General features: G+C 33.5%; 3 protein-coding genes across 3 annotated transcripts; 1 reads left to right on the forward strand and 2 right to left on the reverse strand.

Moving 5' to 3' along the window:
* Positions 1 to 4,011: 4,011 nt before the first annotated feature.
* On the reverse strand, positions 4,012 to 18,033 carry LOC147066191 (uncharacterized). The gene is made up of 4 exons (XM_085955311.1): positions 17,577 to 18,033; positions 11,938 to 12,111; positions 9,635 to 9,843; positions 4,012 to 5,453 (listed from the first exon to the last, which is right to left on the reverse strand). Exons 1-4 carry the CDS (start codon positions 17,753 to 17,755, stop codon positions 4,093 to 4,095), a joined length of 1,923 nt encoding a protein of 640 aa, XP_085811437.1. The 5' UTR covers positions 17,756 to 18,033; the 3' UTR covers positions 4,012 to 4,092.
* Positions 18,034 to 21,090: 3,057 nt separating this feature from the next.
* On the reverse strand, positions 21,091 to 24,113 carry RsfS312 (ribosomal silencing factor RsfS-like protein, 312). The gene is made up of 3 exons (XM_085955314.1): positions 23,637 to 24,113; positions 22,750 to 23,010; positions 21,091 to 21,368 (listed from the first exon to the last, which is right to left on the reverse strand). The coding sequence occupies exons 1-3, from the start codon at positions 23,956 to 23,958 to the stop codon at positions 21,193 to 21,195; spliced, it is 759 nt and encodes a 252-aa protein (XP_085811440.1). The 5' UTR covers positions 23,959 to 24,113; the 3' UTR covers positions 21,091 to 21,192.
* Positions 24,114 to 24,713: 600 nt separating this feature from the next.
* CycY (cyclin Y) lies at positions 24,714 to 26,726 on the forward strand. The gene is made up of 2 exons (XM_085955313.1): positions 24,714 to 24,814; positions 24,996 to 26,726. The coding sequence occupies exon 2, from the start codon at positions 25,152 to 25,154 to the stop codon at positions 26,166 to 26,168; it is 1,017 nt and encodes a 338-aa protein (XP_085811439.1). The 5' UTR covers positions 24,714 to 24,814; positions 24,996 to 25,151; the 3' UTR covers positions 26,169 to 26,726.
* The last annotated feature ends 241 nt before the right edge of the window (positions 26,727 to 26,967 follow it).

A 26,967-nucleotide genomic window follows, 5' to 3' on the forward strand; every position in this document is an offset into this window, starting at 1 on the left:
TTAAAGTAGGTACCAACTTTCAATCTGACGTTTAATCGTTTGTTTACGTAAGGAATTGCAAATGGCCGACAATAATAAATTCGCTGCCTAGGCAACGGAACAATTCAAAACTATAATATTATACTCTATAATCATATAATCTATATCGTACTGTGGCGTAAAGGTAGTGCGTTCGGCTGATAACCGAACAATCGGTGGTTCGAATCTAATCGAGTACGTTTTTTTTCGTGTGAAAAAATAAATTATGTGTTGCATATCACACGCCAAAACTACACTCTGATCTGATTTCACAAACGCGCCAAAAGAATTATAACTTCAAAAAAAACTCACAAACGCCACCTATTTAAGTCTCATGATACTTTCGATAAAGATCGGGAGTGGCACGGAATGGGTTGGATGGTTGGATGGTGTATTGTATTTATCTCAAGCTCTCCCTCTCTCCAACCAGATGCACTCAGCCTGTCTGCATTTTCTTAACGTTATCTGCCCATCCATATCCTCCGGAAGAGCCCAATGGCCAGGTGCCTACATATAGGTAATTTATGAAAGATTCCTCGCATCTAATAACGTGACCGACTCATCTGAGTCTTCGTGCTCTCAAGACATCGACTAGGTAGGTATATTGGGCTTTAAAGCTCATCATTCGTACTGATGTTGAGATATCTAGGGTTCTAAGACTAGCTCAGGATGTTGGTAGAACCCGGGATTCACAAAATTAAATAAATAGTATTTTTTTAGCACGTGGTTTTATATTTTCACTATCATTATACAAAATAAGCTTATGTTAAACAGTGCACACTTTTATTCTTATTGTCCCTTAGTTAGTTTCCTAAGGTTAATTATATCCTTATATTATAATTATAATTGCCGACATGCGTGTTATGGTTAAGTTTTAGGCGCGAGAATTCGCGAGCTTAATTATCGCGTTAACGAGAGTCGTGGGGTCGATGTTCACTCTTTAGATGGCGATCCCAGACTATTTTTTTTTCTCTCAAGCAGTGAAATGAAACAAGTCATCTTTTTTTACATACTCGTTAATATTAAATTCCTTTGGCTTACGTCTTTTTTATTCGGCACAACCACATTCTTCCCTGATATACTATTATTATAATTACAATTCTTACGTGATATTACTAGGTACTACATATTTACCCTACAATGTTAGCTACTTAATTTACAAAAACTTAATACCTATTATACTTAGAGCTATTGAGTTGAAATTTTACATCTGTCATACAATCCTGCTGGTTAACCAAAAGAAATCGATCGAGTGTTTTGCTAAACCTTTTTTTATTGACTACATGAGTAATGGGCATGATTAGGCCTCTTAAAATATTAATAAATACTTCCGGTATATGACCGGAAGTGTGAGGACGTGCCACATTTGATTTTCTTTAACGGGTTTAGGCACCTATTTTCGGAGAATTTTGCTTTCGAATACTTGGATAGCCTTTTCTTGTTTCTGTTAGGCTCCAGGTTTCACGGCCTCACATCTCCATCTGTCATATATATGGACCCGAGATTATTGTACACGACCGCCTTCAATGACGCTATAAACGTTTCCGAATGAAAAGATTTTCGTGCCGCACTTCCTTGTCATGGGATTGATATAGCAACTATGCACCTTGGTGCTTAAAGAAAGTCTTGGCTTGCTATGCCGTCATTTATCTTTAGTGACATAAAGTATTCTCTGTACCCGTGTACTGAAACTCTGCCGAAACAGAGGAGTCACAAATTTAATAGTGAGTTCCATCGAATGCCTAAAAGTTGGTCTTGATTGATACCAAGCCAAAGGACCCTAGCAAACAGCTCCGCTCGGTCGGATTCCATCAACGAGCAGTCCCAGAGGGCGTATTCAGCGTCTTAGTGGTCGTGCCCATTTGTGCATATTCGTTTTTCCGCACCCTCCAAAGGAGGGAAAATATACTGTACCTATATGTACTTCTTTTTCCGTGAGCACCACAAGATCATCCATCGATTAGGACGGCTCCGACTTCTGCTTTGATAATAAATAACTAATTGTGTATGCTTGCTTTCATTATTTTCCATGGAACTACCCCCTTGACATGGAAAACAAATTAAAAGCCATTGCATTACAAAGATAAAACCACCCGAGTTATTTCAGTATGATTGCAAATACGAAAGTAGAAACAGAGTTCACCGGCATTAAATGTATGTACACGATATAATATACCTACTATTATGTATTCGCTATCCGTGTATTGATTATGGATATAATATATTGTGTACTTTATTCCTCTAAATCAATATCTTATATGGAAATAGTATGTCAATTCATTCGATCATTCATTCAAATTAAAACGACATCTTCCAAGCAATCGGCAAAATAATAATATGACGTAGTGACTTATTTATTCTAATGATATGTTAATCTTGATTACAGAAAAGGTTCTATTAGAAGGGAAAGGTTTTTGTGTTTAATGTTACTAGGAAATTTTTTGTACAAAAATCTTTAGGATTAGGGATAAATATAACTGCAGAAGTATGATAAAAAAAAATATTTTATTTAGTTATATAACTATGTATTATTAATACATAGTACATCTTCCTATGTATTTACTAGAATAAATTATTTTACTCCCTCGTGTCATAGTGTTGTATTATAAAGTACCAAACTGCATACTGAAATAGGTAATAGTATGAGTACATTATGAAAGAAAATAATAAATGATTTTATATTATGTTGTTTTTATAGCAATACATACCCATTTTCACTTTTTTTATTATCACGTTCCAATTTTAAATTTCATAAAGATGAAACCAGTCATACTAGAGCAGTGGCTCTCACGTGAAATTTAACTGTGGCCGCACAATTGACATTGACAAAACGTCTGGTGGTCGCACCAAATTTCACATTTGTTGTGATTGAAAAAATTAAAGCTAAATTTTATTTACTGAAAAATGGATCAATTTATTTATTGACAAGTCAATTTAATAAAAGACATTTTAGTACCTACATATCTAATTATTTGAAAATAATGCGAATGGAAATTCCTCAATACTCCTTTTTTCCAATGCGAGCCGCATGGCTGCTTCTAAGTTTACATCTGTCAACTGGCTTCGATATTTGTTTTTTTATGAAGTGCATTACACTTTCACAGTATTGGTACAGTAGTAGGAAAAATCGACAGTATTAATAAAACAATTCTTGCCGATTCTTTGAATTGACTTGATTCTTGGTCAACGTATAACTTCGACCAAAAATTTTCAACCTTGGCATTATTAAAATGGTTTTTAAGTACTTGGTTAAGAATCATTTCCAATAACGCATATTTAACGTTAGCCCGGTTAATTAAATAAAATGTTGAAAATGATGTTGGTGGCCGCAGAAAAATCCTCTGGTGGCCGCACACGAGGACCACTGTACTAGAGTGATAAGTAATAAAAAAAAAAGTGGAAATAGGAAAAAAAGCTAATAATACAATATTTGTATTCTTAATAGTAAAATATAAAAGCTCAGTCACTTACTATTAGTTATACTATTATTGTTGGTATCTAACATATTTTTATAAACGTGAATTATAATGATTTAAAAAAAGCATTATAAAAAATAAATTAATAAGGGTAATTTTCAATGCAAGCAATTACAATTATTTTAGATGTTAAAATAAAGATAAAATACAGTTTGTACCACTATGGTGGTGCTGATATCATTTTTAATAATTCAAATATATATACTATAGATAATAATATTATGTTTGGAGTCCAGGTGTAAATGGGTTATAATAAATAAATTGTTTTGCAGTAGAGACAAAAAACCAAATTCTCTTATTGTTTTCCTCCCTCATTCGATAATTTAGAAATACACATTAGTAGGTAGGTATCTTTGTTTAGGTACGTATTAGACGACATCTAAAATTGTAATAAATTAATTGCAATCACGTGTTTTTTAAATGAGATAATTTTGCTTTTTGACTCGACTGAAAAAGATGCGATTCTCGAATGACCCAGTTTACATCATGGGTTTAGATATCCAAGTTTGTATTGTAACTGTGAAATTTAAAATAATAATATTTACATCGCTTTTTATGGTTATATAAATAATTTAATAAGAATAAATATTATTGTAAATTAAAGAGTAGCATTAAATAAGCTAAATGAAGAATTAACCGGATAAACTACCTTAACTTTAGGTTTTAAAATTAGCAGATAAATAACAAAACATGTGTGGGATAGTGCTGCACTTCCGATAATTATAATAACCATATAACCATACCAAAAGTTGGCCCAGGATCCCTTCCAATACCAAATACCTGTCAAAATAAAATTTTGCATCACAACAATCACAAAGTACATGCCGTACCACAGTCTTACCTTTTTAAACTGCATCTTCATTTCGATTAAACAAAAAACGTAAACGTAGCCTAAAAATAGATAAAACACTTTCCTGTGCAAGTTTTCTCTCCAAGAGTTCCACAACAATAGAAGAACCGCAACGAAGTAATGCGATAAACAGATATATAAACATTCATTGATGTAGAATGAAGAAAATGCTGCTAATGCCAACATTCTTGACGTTATAAAAAGTAACCACGCGATAAACGCAACTAATTTTGATACACCGTCTTCTTCTTCTATTCCCTTGATTACGTTTTTTCGCACTCTAACTGGTAAATCTATATTGTAATCGTCCCTGTATCTTCTGCGCGGGATTTTATCTACCAAAGACTCTGCGTTTGATAATAATCTATCTCGCATGGCGACAAGAGATGCGGGTCTCGGAGCTGGGGTCTCAGGAGGTGTTGTATGTTTCGACATATCAGTTATTTTGTTTCTTCTAGACTCCGTTAATTTCAACGATCTCTTTTTTTCTATTTCAGGATTATCTACTATCAAAACTTTTTTTCTATATTCAACATCTTCTGTAATTTCATCTGAATTAACAGCATTGTTAGTAAAAACTTTAGGTATTCTATTTTCAGGTTGCATAAATACTTCATCATCCAAGTCAGTTTCAATAATGTCAAAATTATCTGTATTTCCTTTTGTTGCTTCAAATTTATTAACCAAAATATCGTTTATAGCAAATATTTCATTATCGGTAGTTGAGTTTTTTATTTCTGAATAAGAAGCCGTGGAATTTGGAGCTCCAGATGTACTCGTCGTTACTGGTTCTTCAAAAGATTCAATACTAACGTTTTCATAAATTGTATCTGATTGTCGAGTAGATTCCCTCACCGGTGGAATCATATCAGTGTTGCTCATCCAGTAATCCAAAGGACTGATATCGGGTTCCTTTTTATCGAGGGCGACTACTTCGGGTGATGGGCTTCCGGTGCAATGCGAATATTTTCTGGACGCGCCATCAAACTGGCCCGAGGACCACGGATAACAAACACCGACTATTTTTCTTCGTTCAAAACGCTGATACCTCATGGTTGTGATTGCCATTCTTAACAATGACGCCGAAATACTCAGCAATTGAAGTGAGGCTGAAAATAAAATTTAAGCTCTTTTAGTAAATCAGGTCAGGTAAATAGTTGGAAAGAAAAATGGGGAAACGTGAAATCTTGAATTTGAATAAACTAACAAGTTTATTTTTTTTAAATAAGTAAATAAAAAAAATCGTCCTTATTCTCTTTCTATCTGATTTCTCGCAGTGATAAAATTTGATTTGATTGCAGTTATGTTCAACTAGTTTTTTAAAAATATTTTTTTAAGAATGCGTTAGACCAGGGTTTTCCAAACTTTTTCTGCAATGAAACACTTTACAAACACTTATTTTTTAGGTTAGGTAATTCATACTAATAAAAATATAAAAAAAATGTTATTAAAACACATTATTTATTTAGTAATTATTTTTAAACATAAAACTATAATATAATATAAACATAAAAATTCGTTCGTTGCAGTTGCAATATAAAAAGAAAATCTCACTTCTCATAAATAGGTTGTAGAAAACAGAAGTAAAACAATAATAGCTTGTTTTGAAAAATTGGGGTACTCTTCTGACAAACTTGTCCAGAAATCATTTAAAGACAGATCTGTGTATTTTTGTTTCAAATCAGAGTCACTAATTAAATCAATTAGATTTTCATACTATAGTCATTTGCGCGTATGCCTACAGATTTAGCTGTCACGGAAAATGGATTCCGAACCCAGGAACCATCCTTACTAGTCTTCGGAAAATATTGCAAAAGATTTTTTTTCAAGTTATGTATGTGTTTTTTGTTTCTAAAATTTAATTTAATGAGAAAAGATAGTCCTCCGCCTGTACCCAGATATTTGACGTCATAAACATCAGTGGATATTGATCAACACTCGCCAATATGAAGTAGATTCTACTTATTTTACTTCTATATTGTAGAAGATCTTTAAGTGTGTTACAGTGTATAAAAACTTTCCAAATTGTCGCGGAACACCTATTCAGGTTCAGTGGAACACTAGTGTTCCGCGGAACATGGTTTGGGAAATCCTGCATTAGACAAACAAGCTGAAACATTCAAATTATCTACCTACAGTTTTATAAATAATAACATTTTGTACACTACGTAGATGGGCTGTAATGCAAGATTGAGAAACATATATTTTTATCTTAACATATTATTATACAGCAAGTAGGTACGTGTTTGAATTCTGTTTTCACATATAAATTACAGTGACATCCCGTAGGGGTAACAGACCACGCGTTGCTTAGGGGCGGCATATTATAAAAGGCGGCTAATGAAGGAACGAATACAAATCCTACTACTTTTGAAAACAATTAAGCAGCCAATGCGATCGCTTCATTAGGTTAGTTTACAAAAAAATTAAAGCTTAAAAAGTCTTAACAACATGACTTTTGTTGTAAGTATTGAAATGACGGGTAATTCTACTGACAACATTTTACAAGGGGTGTCTCCAAGCCTGTCAGTACCAGAGACCTCCACAGGTTTCGTGGAAATGCTCTAATTCTCATTACATGGTGTGTCATCAATTAAAAAAATGAAATTATAAAATGAAAAATGATAGCCGGAAAAAAAAATTAGGAAAGTAGGTACCTAAAGACAATTTGAAACTAAAAATGAAAGGAGCTGCATTTTACCTAGGGATGTCACTATATAAATAGGTGGTATTGTGAACACTGAACACTGCTCCTAACTTTTTTTTAAATTATATACCACATGTACTCGTTTAATTTTCAGCATCTCTTTATTTTTTCGGATTTTAGAATGGCTATATGCTTACAACATAATGATTAGGTCTAAGGAAGTCAAATGTTTTATTCATTTCCTTTTTAAAGCCAATACACGAAGGAAATTATTATGCATGTAAGTACTTACAATAATAATAATAATGAAAAAAATTCTAAGAAAACTGAGAAAATACTCTTGCTTCTGTATTTAACATTTTTCTTTTTTTCGTTTCATTAAATTATTGCTCGTTTAATCTCGAATAGGCCTAGTCAGTGGCGTAACTAAATTTTTGAAGCCAACGAAATATTGTTCGAAAGAGCATCCAGAGTCCGTTTATACTTTAATCAACAGGTTTTTTTTTACCTATTCGTAATAAAGTTCACAACAATATTTTTACTTTACAGAGTTCATTATGGAGTATAATCTAGTATAACACTCGCTTCATTATATAAATATAATAGGGGGTTCGAAACCTGCCGCTGCATTGTGTTACAAGTTATGTTTTTAATTATATTGTGAATAGGTACTGAATGAATAACATCGAATAGGGCACCATTTCGGTTGTTTAGAAGAACAATATCACAGAACAGATTCTGTGTTCCCTGGTCAATATAATTACTTACTGGTTATATATATATATATATGTTATGGATATTTAATTTTAATTTAAAAACTCAAAAATTAGATATCTATTATCTACGAATTTTATAAGATATCCTTACTAGCCTGAGCATATTATATTATTATGTTGGCAACCAACCACATTAATAAATTTAAAATTGCAAAACATTACGGGAAAATGTGTAATGTGTAGGAAGGTAGGTATAATACGTATCTATAAAGTATTAACATATTATATTGTTTTAGAATAATTGCTCTGGTATGAGTGTACGATGATTAAAAACATAAGAATTAATAACAATATTAATAGATTACAAATTAAAAATAAATAATGAAACCAACGGAACCCCGACATTTGCAAGGAGTACTGATTCTCAATAATCGGAAAGGTTCCGGTTCTGGTTCCAGTTCTAAAATAATTGTAGGGTTTTCAGGGTACCGTCGTCCTGTTTCAGTTCCATTTCCAGCTGTAAGAGTGTGTACCCGGTAAGATATCTCCACACCGTGGACATTCGTAATATTATGCTCCATCTTGGAACGAAAATAAATGGTAAATTCGTTACTTGTAACCTATTATTTAATGTGCTAAAAAGTTATTGGTATAATGATTTTTGAGGATGATTATGTTCTGGTAATTGGTTTCCAATATATAAGACCATTAGAACCACAATCATTTTAAGTGGTGACCCACTTTCTATCAATTTTGACCTATTTAACTACAGCTACGCCGCTGGCTCTGACTTAGTTATATAGCAAACCCACTCCAAAAGGCTTAACTCCCCGTGTGCCAGAAATATTACAATGAAAGCTTTCGCCCTTTATTGTAAAACACGGTTAAAAGACTTCTTCGTGCATGTATGTATTCTTAAGATATTTCCCAAAATCCGTTTATTGTTATAAATATAAATTAAACAATTTTATATAAAATCATTGCATGGAAAATCGTTTGATTTTTTAATAAATCATCTATTGACATATTTGCTGTTGAGACACTCAGCCGTTACAGTAAATTGCCTTTAAGATATTTTTTTATTTTTCTTTTTCTATTCTTTTCAAATGACATTGTATTTTGTTTGTTTACCTTTGTTGTATATGTAATAATATGTAATATTTTGACTAAACTTCTTATTTATAACTGAAACATAACTGATTATTCTTAGCTGCATGCATCCATAAATAAATAAATATAATCCTGGTCAGCCTAATTAAACCAAGCGCTTGTTTGACTTTACATAATTATTGATAGTGAGGCACGGAATAGTGAAATAACTCTACACTTTTCCCACCAACAACACATTAATGCGAATAGAATAAAATTATGGTCTGATGTTGTTTCGTCGATTACTATAGCATAACGACAGGATTAATACGATTCTATAATAATATAATGTTACTTATCTTATTGTATGTTGTAAGTATCAATACTTTTATGTATGTGCAATATCGGTATTGATACTCTATTTTAATACTCTTCGATACAAATGTCGGTTTTTATTCTTTCGATACGATAATATAATTAGATACTTAATAGATATTAGGGTTTGTAATTCCAGATCCTACTCGAATGATTTACGGCGAAATCCCACATAGGTACATACAACTTATATAAAATATATAATTCTTCAATAAACCAGTATGGTACATACATATAAATTGAATATAAATAAATTGTGATGTACCTACCTAATTTCGTAGTGATTGTCCCATTAATTATGGAAGACCTCGAAGTCTTCCTTCTCATTGATTTAAAATTATCAGGATTGAACAGTTACTACTAGTGAATTAATATTCAATTGGATTTTTTCCATCGACCAAAGAAACCTCGATAGTAAACGCGAAGTACCTATCCATAAAGGTATGTAGAAAATAATGCTTACTTGTGTCTCGGTGGTCCTTGCCAGACTGCAGTAGAATATGAAACTGAAGAAGGATCTGTGGGGCAGAGTGTAGATAGGCTTGCAAAAAGAAATACATCTCTAAAGGTCGCGGCTTGAGTAGAATTTCTAACGCAACCTCTCGTCGCTCCACGTCCGAAATCAAATTTGCATGAATTGCCTCTAATGACCAGAAAACTTCGTGAATCGTTCTGAAACATAATTAATATTCCGTCACCATAGACAATTTAATAAAGACAACTTTCCTTTCCTGATATTGGTGGTAAGTGGTATAGGTACTTCTAAACCAGAGGTTCACAACCATAATTTTGCATAATTTCGCTTCCTTTTTTCCACCGGTCACCGACTCAAGAATCTATGCTATTCTGAAAATATTTACATATTTGTGTCATTGTATTCAAGTATAATATTACAAAAAACGTACATATTATATTAAAAGAAAATGCATTTTTTTGTTATATACCTTCAAGCTCAGACGGCCAAATGAATTAATGGTCTTTAAACTTGTGGCATGCAATATTAAGTCATGCAAACGTTGTCAGCGCTGCAGGCGAAAATTGGGCTAATATTTACGAGACGTCATACATATTACTTTTTTATCACAATTCCGACAAGTTTTGTAAAATATACATAAAGTAACTGAAGTTTAATAACTATCCTACTGGAACGCAATATTTAATTTTTCCACGAGACGGAGCGATAATCTCAGAGATTTCATGAACCGGAGCTGGGTTCCGGTGCGCTGTCCATTTCGAGACCTGCACTGAATGTTTTTGAGTCACTTAGAATCATAACTCACATATTCCAAAGATCAAGTTTTGAGATAATCGCAAAAAACCACACGAGCACTATTTTTTGTAATTAGAAGAACTCCCTTGAATATTAATGAGTAAGTAAGTCGATTTACATTTTTTATATATATAATACTCTTAACGCTGCAGACATACAGTATAATATGAGAAATAAAGCTCCGTGATTGGTTAGAAAGGCCTTGGTGACAAAACTCTCATTATTCTTTGAAATATGTGAGTTATGACACTAACAGTGTACCTACTTTGTCAACGATTTTCACATAGTTTAAACTTTAAAGCGACTTTTTCTACCCAACTATTTTTCTGTGTATAGATTAATGCATTTAGAATCACTTGGCATATTTAACACAAAAACAACAAAATTGCAAAATGTGAGTTATGAGTACAAGCGACTCCTTTGTTTGTGAATAAGTATATTGTTTGTTGTTATACTATAAATGTTAATTTGTATTAATTGTACACTAATGATGTGATTTTATTTATGTGATGATCGCTGTCGTATTTTTGTTTATTTTAATGTATGTATCTTATCGGCTGACCTAGGTGTTGGAACATCAAGTGTGAAATTTTTTAGAATATCGGGCAATGATAAGTAATTAATAATCCTAAATCTGAATCAAAATATGGTAGTGCAATGGTACCATAATATACAAGGAGCATAGACCGGTATGTAGGAATACCTACCTACCAGTAGCGAAGGGTGGAGGTAGGCTGTCAAGATACGCCATAAATAGTGCACATTAAACTTTGTCAGCCATACTTATTTATTTTCATTAAACTAAGAATACAATTTACAGATGATGTTGGTTAGTTTTTTAAAATGAATTAAACCCTGCCTAACCAAACCATAATAGTTTTGGTGTATTTTGGGCGATACGACAAAATTGTGCAGACTTTTTCATGCATACTTATTTGTTTTCGTTGGATTAAAAATACATATTACACATATTGTTGGTTCATTTTTTTAAATTCATTAAGCCCTACCTAAACCAAACTAGAATAGATAAAAAAAATACTATTCTCTCTATAAAATATACAAAGTTATGTGTGATTTAATTGCATAATTTTAGATGATTTATAGACAAACGAGTATTTTCTAACTGTTATCTATTATGGTTTGGTTTTCGCAGGGTTTCATTGAATTTTAAAAACAAATTAACACCATCTCTAAATTGTAGTTATATTTCAATGAAAACAAATACGTATGACTGACAAAGTTTATTTCCCCAAAGTGTGTAGCGCTGGGGAAAGCGCTGACGTATTTACTTGTCGCCCAGCGTTTGAAAATTTCGATGCGGGTTGAATCAACAATAATTAAATCAGTCTACATAATTTGTGAAGTTATGTTGACATTAGCTATTCAGTAAAATTGCTAAGCTGAATATAATTATAATATCCGTATAGTATTATCGGCTTCAATGTCATTTATAAAGGCTTCATAAAAGACTCTGGGAGATAATAAAAAGGACCTACCGGTATACAGCAGCCAGCGGAAATCCAAATAAAAACAATAGTTGTGTTCCTAAAAATTTTAGGTTTTTCTTGTCCAGAGGTTTTTCCGATGGCCATAAATCAGGTGAGGAGACGGTAAAAACAAAACTCGTCAAAGCTGGAATGAACATGAAAATCAATGTGAGGCTGGCCCATCTGGAAAAATATAATTGCATCATATTATAATTATGTATTATTGAAATTGAAAACACTTGTTCGAGTGGCAATTGGCCAAAACGTAATGTCGATTGACTATCGGGCAGGTGCGCACACAGAAAAATGGTTTGGGGGGAGGAAATATTGAAAAAATATCCATGCTATTTTTAATAGATTTTTAAGGCGTTGGGAGGGGGCGGGGTTAAAAAAATCTAGTAGGTGCCACTGACTTCCATATTTACTTCGCCTACTACTTATGGCTTTTTCGTCGCTTCAATCTTCGAATATCACACTGTCCAGATACATTCCCCATATCCAGACACTCCGCAATTTAAACCTAGCGATAAACACCTAGGCTGCATATATAATTAAGGGTATTTTATTACCTACGATTCATTGTGAGATTTTGAATCCGCAAGTGGTTATCGAATGCGCATGGCTTAACGGTCATAATTAATAGGATCGTTAGTGTCGTCCAAGCTGTCTTGTCTTTCAGACATGGCGCACCATCCGGATCACGATCCTCAGTCATGATGTCCTGACGAAATAATATTCCAATTACCTAAATAATTTGTATTTTTCTGTTTCTGGGGGGTCCGGACTCGAAACTAAGCGAACTCAAAAAGCTTGGCAGCGAATCCACCGTGCTCAGCCAAGAACTGACTGATGTGATGGTCAGGAGTCAGTCACCATTGGACATTAGAAAGGAACAAATATGTGTGTCTGCCCCCGGTAGAGGCATCCCACTTTCGCTGCTAGACGCTGTTTCCAGCACCATTTGTAGTAGGTACCTGTCTAGTAACCCCCATGCGGACTGTGGGCGGCCGCGTGCTTATTTTCTGCTTGGCTTCTGTTTTACCCGGTGCGAAAGACAGTCTAATTAGTTTTTCCCAAGCCACAATTGATTTTAAGTCTTCGCCGACTCTCATTATCTAAACCAGGCATGTCCAACCCGCGGCCCAAATGAAAACTTTTTGCGGCCCAAGGCCCAATTGAAGTTTTCAGCTTTCTATATTTTGCATTTTGGTATTCATACAATAAAAAAAATCGTTCTCGTAAATTTGCCACATTTAAAGTGAAGGTGGAATCAGCGCCCCCAAGTTTTACTAATGGTGCTAATAGAACTGCAATCAAGCATGCAGTTAAAGTGCATGTTCGAAGGGAATAGGCTTGAGTTTTATCTGAAATATATCCTCGAAGATTAAAACGACTGGCAATGTTGCATTATAACAGCAGTTGGCACTACATATCGCTGCATTATAACAGCAGTTGGCACTACATATTAAGTGTAGTAAAAACGAAGTATTGCAGCAGGTTAGATGAAAACACGACTGACGACTGCGATGCGCGTCGGTTAAATTACCAGTCGATATGAAAAAGATATCAAACAAATGTCACATTAATTCATCAGTCTGAATCTATCCACTGCTGGATGAAGGCCTCTTCAAGCTGCTTCCACTTCTCTCGGTCCTGTGCGTTGCGTTGCCACGTACTACCGCAGAACTTTATCATTTCATCGATCCAGCGGCCTCTAGATCTACCTTGCGGACGTTTTGTACCTCTTGGATACCACTGGATGACTTGTCCAACGATTGTCTCTTCTTCGAACTATGTGTCCGGCCCATCTCTATTTGAGGCTTTTAATGAACTCTATCACATCGCAAACCCTTGTCTGCTTCCTTATCCACTCATTCCTCTTTTTGTCCTTTCGCGTTATGCCCAGCATGCACCTCTCCATGCCACGTTGTGCTACTCTAAGTTTCTGGATATCTCTTTTACTTAGGGTCCATGTTTCACACGCGGGAAGTACACACTGGTTGAACACTTTGCGCTTTAGGCACAGTGAAAGGTCACTTTTGAAGACATTATTCAGGCGGTCAAGTGGCCAAGTCTAATTATGAGTTAATACATATTTTGAATAAGTTCTTTTTTTTTTTGTATGTGTGGCCCACTAAGCTCAGTAATATTTAAATAAAATAAACTGAAGATGAGAGTAAGTACACTCTCTCTGAATTGTGTTCATTATGTGTATTGTAGATCGGCCTGATGTTTTCGACCAAATTACACTCGACTAAGTGGTTTCGTATAAGATGACAGATATTATGCTGTAAGTGTTGTAGTGTTAGTACCTATTATGAATTAATAGTGTCAATTCAAGGATATTTTTTTTATAATAATATAACAAGGAGCGTCAATTCGTCATCAATTCGTGTAGTGAGACTACACACCAAACACACCTCCTCTCGTCAATCCACCAATTCATCAACCAATGAAGATTTTCTTCGCGGTCGAGTTTTTTTTTGAACAATATGGATTAATTATTGTATGTGAAAGGTGTTGCTTTCAAATTACCACGATTTAATAATGTTTTCAATGTTGTAAAATAATCATCTAAACTTGTTGGTATGTTTGTTTACTTTATAGGTACATTGATTAACTTATGATGGTTGCATAATTATCATGTTAAGCTCAGTTTCTATTATAATTACATGTAGCAACAGTGTGTTTCGTAAGTTTAGTGATTAACAATGTTTTCCCTAAAAAATATTACATCTTCTTCTTCTGAGGCTGTTACTATAATGGAATTATTGTTGGACATGCTATATTGACGGGTGGATACGTACGTCAGCTAGGTTATTATTTCTTATATTATAATATAATTTTTAATTATATTATACTTAATATAATTAAAAATTATTATATTGTTTAAGTGGTTTGTTTCACCATTTTTGACCATCAAAATCAAACCCCATTAAATTGTTGTTATAATGTAGTTTATTTACAAATTTTATTTTAGGTATGGTCCCAATATTGAAGCTTAATTTGATATAAATAAAAAGGATTTCAAGTTATACACATTTATATTTTTATAATAATCGATGTTTTTAAAATAAATATAAAAAAATATTAAAACGATGAATTCGTCAAAAATCTAAACGTTACAAAATTGAAAATTTAATAAACTAAATTTTAATAATAAATATGACCATAAAATATAATGTAATAATAAGATATGACCCTACAACAAATTCACATTTTATTACAATAATTGTAAGTTTATCTTTGACTTAAAAAAATCTTTTCTAATCTTTCTAATCTTTTTAATATTTTCAGATACATATTTATTAACTAATAGAGTTGAAATTGTGTATTATTAAGAAAAATCTCAAATTCCAAGCGTCGTATTTTTACGTTAGGTTCTCTGTTAGCATAAGGACAAATAATGTGTGTTTATCTAGGTAACTGTAAAAATGAGGGTAGATCTTGAGCTTTCATTGCTCTCATTGGCTGATAGTTTACAATTTTAATATAAACATGCGTGAGTAACGGATTCAATTTGTGTTATTATTTTTGTTAATTAGGTAGGTAATTAAAATAAGTGTGCCCCGACAGACGTCATCCATGTTTGTGTTGAGTCAGGGTTTCGAACCGTTATTTTTTTCAATCCGGTTCAAGTAAAAATATATAATAATAATTAGATAAAAAGAACTTTTTATGTACGTTTTTAAATTTTCTGTTGAATCATATAAACTTGACTAGATCCAACAGACAAGACCAAATCGGTCGAGAGCTGCCCGGCTTTAGGAGAAACAATACTCTCAGACATATACATGTTCCAATGTACTTCCGTGTAGCGGAGGTACTCAGCATCAGGCTACTGATGCATTTATATAATTTAACCTTAGTAATTTATAAATAATCATACATAAATATAAACGTCGTATGTTTGAATAGGCATCTGTCTTCAAAAAATTGCATCTGACATATTTTTTTTTATCAACATTGCTTTTTTCGATACTTTTCCAAGCGTGGAATAGGCAGCATTTTGTTTTGACTGAGTACAATCGTGAGTCCCAGACACTCCGCATATAGACTAATGTTGCTCCAGCCATTTCCATTTGGGTAGCGAGCTCTCTCTGTAAAATTCCATCTCCCGTGATGTGCTATTACACAAAACGTTGGTTTTCTTCGTGTTGATTTTCAAACCAACGCGAGATAAGTTGTCATGCAACCTGTCGATTGTCTCTTGAATGACTTCGATTGAGTTGTCGAATATGACAGCATATTCGGCGTATTCCAGGTTGCATAGCTTCGCCGTGGGGGTAACAGGTATGCTTCGGTCAGGTGGTATTGACTTCCGTAGTATGAAGTCAAAGAGGATGATGAAGAGAAACGAAGCAAGGATACAACTCTGTCTGACTCCGGTCATGACCGCGAACTGAGTGAATGTTTAAAACTTACTAACTACTACTCACATAAATTGATTATAAATTACTACATTCAAATCCGTCCAAACAGTGATATCGAAAACATCTATAAAATAATAATGAAATACAATAATTCAAAAAGTGATTTCATTTACAGTATCTTATCTTTTCCTATGCTATGTCATACAATCTGTGGAGGTAAAGTGACAAGCAACGCTGTGAGAGCTTTGGAGAAATATTTAATTTCAATCTGTAATAATAATGGGGATTTACCGAATCAATAAAATTTATAAAATTGTTATTTTCATAGTATTGTAATCACTGAGATACAATAAATTTAGATATCCTCTTTATAATAATAATAGTAAGTACCTACCAAACAAAATATTATTATGATCATTTATTGCACGAGCTTATAACATATGGATCTCAACCCAAAATTATGTCAATTCGCATATTAATATTGGGTCATGAATTAAAATTTTCAACAATAACAATATTTTTGATACAATACCATACGTATGTTTCAAATGTACAAACATCGCTTTGAAAGTAGCATATTCTCATTGTTTTTAGATTGTCATTTATCTATCACTATCTGGCAAGTATCCGATAGCTCTTATAGTGGAGTGTAAGCAGGTCCACTCTGACTGTTACGTTGGCGGCGTTTTATGGGGAGGGGGGCTTGTTACGTTAAGAAGATTTAATGTCATTACCAATATAGTGGATAACAAAATTTTAAAATGGTCACGATTGTCAGCCATGAGGGAACGACCAAGTAGTTGAAGAACCAATATAAGTTATACCAACTGTATTCTGTATCAAAAAATATATTTAATTGTTATCTGTGTATTTTAACCTTTTCTTGGGTGACACTAGGTTCAAAATCTGGGTCGCGACTGAGAAAGGTTAAGAAAAACGCTGCGTACCTTTTAATTAATTTTTGATTACCTACCGCATTTAAATAACATGCTAATTGGATCGATCGGTGGGGACACGGCAGCCGTGTCATCCGCGTCAAATGAGTTAAGAAACAATAGTTTCTTATATAATGTTTTGTTGTCATTTTATAAGAAACGTAATATCACTAATAGACTAATATGTAGTCATTATTCAAAATAATAATGCAGTGGACTACTAATATGGGTAGGTACTAAGTTGAATCAACTTTTTTTCATTAACTATTTTCAGATCCCTATAATGATAAATCACCCTAAAACAAGCAGGTACAATAGGTGAGATTATAAATCAACATACCTTGGATTCCCTTCTAATATGTGCTGAACGAACAATCCAATGTCGGAAGTAATAACCACCAAATAAATAATAGTTGAAGCAATAGGTGGCAGTAAAAAATAAACTATTATTCGATAAGTTGTGGTCAAACGAAGTCCCAGCGTATGTACCGGGACTTCATCAATTAGGGAAGAGTTCATTATAATGAGCAGTCACTTTGTTTCATCACATCAGAAATTAGGATTTCTTCTTATCCAGTTCACTTCACATTTCTTCCGTATGACACTATGTTTCTTGATATGCCAAATATCGTCAGGACACATTTCATAAACCAGCACAATTTCAATCTCAAATAAAGCGACCCAAATGTTCTTTACTTATTTCTTTTGTCAAAATTTCTATAGAAACATTATTGAACTCTTAGATAAGTCACTAAAAAGGCGTTGTTGTGACTCAATATAGAAATCGATAGTTGAATATGTTTGCTGAATACTGTGATAAGACTGATAAGTGATGGGAGAGATAAGATAAGAAGAAAGTACATACGTAGGTAGGTATCCTTATCTAGCTATCATATCTAAGCTTATGCTGTAAAAATTAGTTCATTAATATTAAGTAGAAACTTCAGTAAAATGTAAAATATAACAGGGTTTCGAGACACTTCTAAATCATTTGAAAGATATATATTATATATCTCAGTGAACATAAGCTAAATATTTTTTAGAACATTTGTTTATTTACCAAATGTTACAGTCATGTGTGTAATGGTATGATTATTAATTGAAATATGACAGAATTATTAATTCCTTCGCTAAATGATTGCGTAATTGTCTGCCAAAGTGACAAAATACCTTACTGAGCAAATTGTTTTGTTTCATTTGAACTCAGATTCCATAGTAAAATTTCAATAACATTACTAACAAGAATTGTATGCTTGCAAAACATAAAAGAAATTATTACAATTGACTCAGGAATGAAAGCAATGATAAAAAAGTATGTTTAGTTTAGATTTAGTATCTATACACAAAAACGATTAGTTATTAGTTGTTTTGTATTTCCGTCAGCGGTGTAATATGATCATTTCGCGACTAGTGGATATCCTTAACGTACTACGTAAAATACGTGAGTAATACATAAGAGAAAATAATTGTAGGTACAATATAGATAAGCTGTTACATTCTTAATTTTCCATAGATGTCCCTGTTATACAAATAAAAATATGACAAAATATTATATATACATATTATATAAAATTACATTAGTTGGAGGCAACGATCTGCTACTTTAGAATTAAATTATATGAAAACGATGGTTACAATGCACATTTCATGAGTTTGCAATAAATCAGGTGATCATTTATATATGTGTCGCTGAGTTTCAAGACCCGCTCTAACACTTTTTTGAAATAATTAAGATATATATATATCGTTGGATTCGTTATAAAAATCTCTACATGAAAATTTTATCGCCTCTTTCAAAAGCCGCTACGACTAACTGTCATTAATGAAACAAAATCAATGTGTCTATCAAATCCTGCTATAACACTACTGAAACATTCAAAAACCTTTTTAGTTCAAAAAGTTTTTGTTGATTTTCTCGGCATAATGAAAAAGTGTTATAGGGGGTTTTGAAACTCAGCGACACATATATAGTTTAACAACTTTAGAATGGCCCATAATGGATTTCCTTAATCTTAGAAAACTTATACTGTTCTTCAAATATTTTTGCAAGTATTATTAGAAGGGTTGCATGTTATGTGTAGCAATTCAATATTTCATACCATGTGAAAATTACTGTAATTACGCTTATAGTCATAGAGATAATCATACTTGTACAGCATCAAACATTGATGTCATAATCCCTATTTATTTTTTAAAACATCTCTATTTCACTTACAGTTGAGTCCCGATTATCTAATTATAACAGGATTGCAAGAGCGTCGGATAACCGAGAACAGGCACGCACATAGAAAAATGGTATGGGATGGGGGGGTCCATTTCAAAAAAATATGCATAGTAAATTATTGTTTTTTTGTTTGTTGAGTGGACAGGCTTAACAAAATCCAATAGGTGCCACAGACTTCCGCATTCACCCTGCCTACTGCTTATAGCTTCTCGTCGCTTCAACTGCAGACCCCGCACTTTTCCAGATGCATCCCCATACCCAGACACTCTGTACTTTAAGTGTAGCAATGAACACCTAGCCTGCAGCTATAACAATGGGTGCTCACCTAAGAGTTATTTCGACCTGTCGCGTCCACAAGTATCAATCAAATCGAATTCATAATTATCAGGATCATTAGTGTCCGTTAGTATCATCCGCACCATCTTGTCTTTTTGACATGCTGCATCAGAATATTAGGTACAGCAAATATTGGATGCCTCAGATTTTTGCACCAATCCGTGAGTGCCACGGGTCTTGTGTCAAGTAGAATACTAAGAGGAAACGGCCAACCCGTTGAGAAGACTGTTCATCAGTCAAATCATCTGGGTCACGATTCTCAATCATAAAATTCTGCCGAAGAAGTAATATTTCATTCACCTAAACAATTTATATTTTTTTTTATTCTTAGGGGGTCCAGACCGGCTCCAGCCTCTCCACCCAACCTTGTGTTCGTGCCTGACTGAGAAAAACAGAAAATCCTTGAATATAAAGAATTGCTGATAACAAGTAATACTGTAGAACAAAATAAAAAATTCTTATTATACTTAAACCACGTGCCTACCTTTTATGCACACACAGCACATACTTTGAGTTTATCATTGTAATCGCTGGGTTTTAGCAATTTCCAGTCTTGTATTCTTAAAACCGGCATTAAATAATATTATTTATTTTACATTATGACTATGGTCAGATAATCAGGAATATAATCGAACGCTGGGTAATCAGAACTCTAGTATTACAATGTGATATAGTAAAATGATAAATGAGATGCTTCAGTATATTATTGATATATTGCATAAACAAAAGAATAATCCCGATTTACATGTGAAGAACTTATATGCATGGCCTCAGTGGAAGCGTTTTGCGGGACGTGGCGTGCGGTGTGCATGTCAAACACGTGCTAAACGAATGAGAGTGTACTGAGCGGTGGAGTGTGTATGTTTGTGTCAAGTCAAATCAGTTTGAAATTTAACAGTGTTTTGGTTGGGTGTGCATATTGAAGTCGTCATGTCGTTTGAAGAAGTTATTTCTGAAATACAATCTTTAAAAGAATAGAGTAATTAAGACAAAACTGTGAAGGGACTTAGCAGAAAAAATTAGAATTGAAGGTAAATAATGACATAAGTTCGTACATTCTTTTCAGTATTTAATTAGAAATCTATACAGCCAAAAATAGTTGGCTTCTTACTTCTCTCACTGCCACAGAGGAACTGTTGTTTCATCTGTTGCCTGAAAATCCATTGGAACGACTCCATTATTATATCTTTAAAAATGCACCTGCCCGTTTGCACGCTCACTGTGCAGAGACCAGGGCAGTAAGTCCTGTGATGAGAGCATTGATGATTTTCAGCATATTAATATACATATCCATGTCAGGCAAGAAAATAATACACAATAATAAAACAAGTGTCGAATAAACTACTTATATTAAAAACTAATATAATATTACATAATTATTATGAATATAATTTCATTATCCTTTGGCTGGCTGTAAGTCTTCTAAGAATATGTTATGTCGCTCGAGCACCTCGTAAATGTAATCACTTGTTTTATGATATTCAGAATCATATTCATATCCCACACTCCATAAGGTTTCCAAATCGTACATGCGTCTCGTTTTCTCTGAGAATATGTGCATGGCTATGTTTCCTGTAAAAGCAGAACGCAGTTATTAATTACACACATTTAATCCTTTCTATGCCGCAATTAGTTAATTGATAGTAATTAACATAAGAATCGGTGTAATTAAGGCGTCCAAAGACGCTCTGGGCACTTAACCGGTTAAAACAGGTAGTAAGAATTAATATGGGCATTCAGTTTTAAAATATAGATTGTCTACTTATGCATATTAACAACTTTATTTGTAAGATATTTGTAAAAATAGTAAAAATTTTATTTATTTATTTACTATTTTTACATAGCACACCAATGGAAAAAATATCCAATCAAATGTGAAAATTGTTAAAAACCTTCTGTTAATGCTATACATATTTAAATCCAAGTGTCACCGCTTGTAAACAATGTTCTGCGCATGAAAATACCTCTCGCACTCGAATTCAAGTCATAATAATGCTGGCCATTAATTCACACAGCTGCACAGCAGTTTAATTTGTTTACTCAAAGTGAATGGATGCATTTATTATTCCATTCAACAAGTTTACAATGGTTAAAAGTAGATGATGGTGACTGGGTACCGTCATCATGACTGAAAGTGAAATAGCAGATGAGGTTACGATCTTGGAAAATGGGGATAGAAATGAAGATAGCGAGGAAGAAAAAACAACATGCCCAAAAACAAAGTTATCAGTGATAAGATAGCATCTTGACGATCTAATAACATTTATTGATTATTCATCAGATAATGAAATTAAACTATATTAGACGCATTTTTGTAATTTTAGAGAGTTAATTATAAAAAAAACAGCAGACTTCAAAAGTGAAAACTTGTTTTTTTTTTTTTTAATCAGGTTTACCGAAAGTAAGTGCATCAACATCGAACATTAACGTCACTCCAAAATGGGTGCGTCTGGATATATCATCCAAAGACGAATAAACAAGATTTTGTTTGTGATATATAATGGACTTTTAGCTTTAACGGACACCTCCTCTAGTGTAGTTGTAAATACTTGTGTAAATTAGTAAATAAATAAATATTATGTGATATTAACAGTATTACGTGAATAATACACAACATCATAATAATTATTATAAATATATGAAAATTGAGCTTCATCAGAACATTTTACTTCAGATGCCCATATATTTGTTAGATAATATCGACATGAATAACTAGTGGCTTAATTGGTAAAATTCTCACTCGACTACTTGAGAAGAGTACATTATATTGTGTTAACTATAAACAAAAAAGACATATTTATTAGATTATAGACATTAAACCAGATATACGTAAATGAAAGCGCTTTCTTTTCAGACTGCTTGTTCAATGAGTTCAAATTTATTAGTCAAAAAGCATAACAATAAGGTAAAATTGTAAGCTTGTGTGTAGCATAGTGATAAATATGATTTATACCTAAATCGAGAGCTTTCCAATCGTCGGATTCTCTGCCTTCAATCATCGGTAGAACATCACTCGCATTAGATTTTTTCTTAAAGACTCTACGAACAAACTCCGCCAAAGCCAGCATATGTCTCGGGCTTTTACCGGTTACTATGCAGATGTATTCAACATATTTAAATTTTTCCGGTACTGCCGCAACAAATATGTTTTTCGCATTCTCCCTTCGTAATACATCAACAAGATCTTCTATATCGTAGACCCCTGTTAATCCACCTGAAAAATAACAAAATGGCTATCTACAATTCAAAATTAAGTGTGGCTCTTTCTTGCATTGTTAGTGTGCATTCGGTTGTGTTAGTGACTGAGATGTCATAACGGTCAACTGGGGAACTAATATTTCTCAGACTCTTTCACGTAGATACCCTCACCACCCACTTCCATCTTTTGACACCATATACGGTCTAATGATGTGTCGCCACAATATCTAAGTCACACTGTAGCTTCAGTACTAATAATGTTTTCTGCAGATACACAATGAGATATTTTTTGTACTCCTTTAAGTGAGAATTGATGTCTCCACTGAATCTTTGCGGTTCAGTGGTACAACTGAGTTCGTAATCAGACACATTATTCCTAGAAGGTATCAATTAGATAAGCTTCCGTGGCTTGAACACGGTTCCGGATGTCACCAGAGAGTGCAGCACAGCCTCAAGGATTCTGTCGCTCACCCTCCCACATCCTGCAGCTACAAGAGCGCTCTACGCGCTGCAGGTCTCACCAACCCGCGATGTAGTCATCTTCTAAGCGGCTTAGACTCTCAACCCGTCTCGGTCCTCTGCTCCTTTAAGGGTATAATGATAATAATAAATAAATAATAATAGGTACTGCACTTCACTAACGGTTTAAGTTTATTCCTTCGAATTCATCATCGTCGTAGATCACCTCAACCTCGGGTTCGGCGAAACTGGCTTCGTTCACGTCAAGAATTTTTGTTGAATCGGAATCTTTGAATAATCTATACTTGGACAAAACACCGGCAGGCACTTCATACTCTTCAGATTTATAGGTTAATTTCGGAGGGGGAAAGCGCCTAGGATGACTTAAACAACTAGATATGTGGAACGATCGAATTTTCAATTCATTGGTTACAATCGTAGAATTTACATGACTTAAATATCGGTTATAAACTGTCGAAAACAAATATTTTTTGAACAGTTTCATCGTGAAATATATACCTAAAATATACTTTAAGTACAATTAGTATGGTTATACTTTTAATAGCTGTATCTATTTAACCGCGAAGTTATTATTTTGAGATAAACATAACCTCTCAACAACGCAAGCTCGCCATCAGATGTCAACAGACTTTGCCATTGCCAGTATCCAAACAAACAGATACCATAAAGTCATGACAAGATTACTCGATCTACTGAAATCGTCATCGTTAAAATATTTACACTCAAAATAGACAACAAAATATTTCTAGCAGCTAACCATCTATAAGCGTCTTAAATAGAAAGGGTTCTATACAGTGTCGTACATTCTACCATCGTTTGGGCTTTTTTTATTGAGCTGACATTTGGTATCAATGTTGGTATTTTTGTCAATTTTACCAAACTGAAAATAATAATTTGACAAAAATGCGGTTTGTGTATTTTGTAAACTGTTGATTTTTTCAATATCTTGTAAAAGTTCTGTAATCTTTGAAATTAGTATTTTAATTTCTAATAACATTTTATTAAACGTGAAATTTTAAATCAAAATAATAATATATCAGCCAACAATCAAGATTTTGGTTTACGAAGTTCGCTTAACCAGGAATAATAAAATTATGGCATTACACGATTAACATCATAATTTGTGTAAATAGCTGTGACTGGGAAGTAAATCTTTGCGGATGGATTAATTATTATTCTTTAAAATTAAAAATAAACACAAACCAGATGACTTATGACTGGTTATGGCGACATTTCGTTGCAGACATCTCGCTGTCTCTGACTCTGACTGTCTCACTCCATCAGTTCGGTAGGGGTCTGTTAATATGTGGCTTCCAAAATATAAAGCAACCTTAGTGAAGGTATTTATTTTGAATCTATGTTTTATTATAAATAAATTGTTTCTTTAATTATGTACCATACATTATATCTGTAACTTAGAATATTTCGTTGGCTTCGGAAGCCGATAAAGTAGGCGTAGGCAGACACATGATTGGGTTGGGTTAATACAACATTTTTTTATTTACTTTTTCATTTTTGCAGACATGATCTTCAGTCTTCACACTCCGCAGTGGAAAGATGATACAATCAGTGTGAAGGTTATTCAATATAAGTGACAACCGGCATCCATTATGCTTCAATAACTTATAAAATACAAACGAAATTCCCTATTGAACACTAGATACCCAAGCTGTTATCATGGGTAATCAAAGCAGTTGTTGCAGCTATAGCAGTCCTCTTCCTGTCAGAGTCAGAAAAGATATCGTTACATCGAACGACCACCTTCCGGAGGGTGAAATCAGCGTAAATAACTTGCAGCATATAAGTGAACGTGAACCCGATGATGGGGATGCGGATCCTTCCCAAGACCCGATGGCTGGCACCATTTTTATGGAGCGGTCTAAAGCCTCCCTCGAAAACGGTATGACGAGAAAGAGGAGTCAACATCAAATTGCAGACACCAAATTGAAAAAAAGCAGCTCATGTTCCACAATATACCTCGATGACAGTACTGTGTCTCAGCCCAACTTGAAAAATACTGTGAAATGCGTAGCCTTGGCCATATACTACCATATTAAAAACAGGACATCGCAGAGACAACTGAACATTTTTGATGAAAAGCTTCACCCCCTTACGAGAGGTGGCGTTAGTGATGATTATGATAAATTTAATCCGGAGCACAAACAGATTTATAAATTTGTGAGGACTCTGTTTAATGCGGCGCAGTTGACCGCGGAGTGTGCGATTATTACTCTTGTCTATTTAGAGCGGCTTTTAATTTGTGCTGAACTAGATATAGCGCCGTCTAATTGGAAAAGGATCGTGCTGGGTGCAATTCTCTTGGCCAGTAAAGTGTGGGACGATCAGGCGGTCTGGAACGTAGATTATTGTCAAATATTAAAAGATATCACAGTCGAGGATATGAACGAATTGGAAAGAGAGTTTTTGGAAATGTTACAGTTCAACATAAATGTGCCCTCCAGTGTTTACGTCAAGTATTACTTCGATCTTCGCACGTTAGCCGAGGCCAACGAGTTATCTTTTCCTAATGAACCGTTGAGTAAAGACCGTGCCCAGAAATTAGAAGCCATGTCTCGTGTCATGGAAGACAAGATAAACGCGGAGCTTGTGAAAAATGGTGTTAAAAAGTGGTCTAGTATGGACAATGTTAGTCAACCGGGAGGACTTAGAAGAAGTGTCGCCATACTTTCTTAAATCCAGTATCGTGAAATTATGCCTTGTTCAAAACAAGAACATTCAACCAAAGTTTTTTTAGTGTCAGCTTGTTTTTTAACTATTTATGGAACAAAATAAATTTTACTGCATACTTACGCATAAGATTTTTCTACATAGTAATTTTTAATATGAGATATACTAATTGCCTTTTAATTTTTATAAATAATATGTGATATGTTTAATAAATTATTCTTTTATGTATTTCTACCCACAAGTTTTATACTTTATAGGGTCCAAAATGTAATGAATCTCTGAATCTGTCAATTTTATATGCAGGGCTATTTACGTATTTTAAGCTTTAACAAAACGCATTATTTCAAATTAATTATCATGTATACATTTTCAGATGCAAATCTTGAAGAAAAAATAACTAGAATAGCGAAAGACTTCATTCCACACATTACTACTAGCTTACTTTACTATTTACATAGATAATAGAGTCATACGCAGCCCATTTTTATAAATTACAAACTTAATAATATTGTTTCAATGATTTAAGTTAGTCAAGTTGATTAAACTAAAAAGATTTATAAAACAATTGTAACGTTTTTCTATTTTTACTGACCATTCTTTGAACCTAATAATAATTATTGATGTGCTTACTCACAAATTTTGCATATTCGTATGCTCAATGAAATATTTAAACTTGATAAGTGTAGGTACCTATATGTGTGGGCGCATTATCTGAAACCTATTACATAGCAGGCTTATTCAAGCAATCGTATTTACTCTTAAGAGCAGAGGTAACCACTAGCATTGCAGCTATAAAAGAAATTTT

This window comes from Rhyacophila brunnea, unplaced genomic scaffold (assembly GCF_057557595.1).
Source record: "Rhyacophila brunnea isolate RB1 unplaced genomic scaffold, BYU_Rbru_1.0 scaffold_5, whole genome shotgun sequence".
In the NCBI taxonomy this organism is placed as follows: Eukaryota; Metazoa; Arthropoda; class Insecta; order Trichoptera; family Rhyacophilidae; genus Rhyacophila; species Rhyacophila brunnea.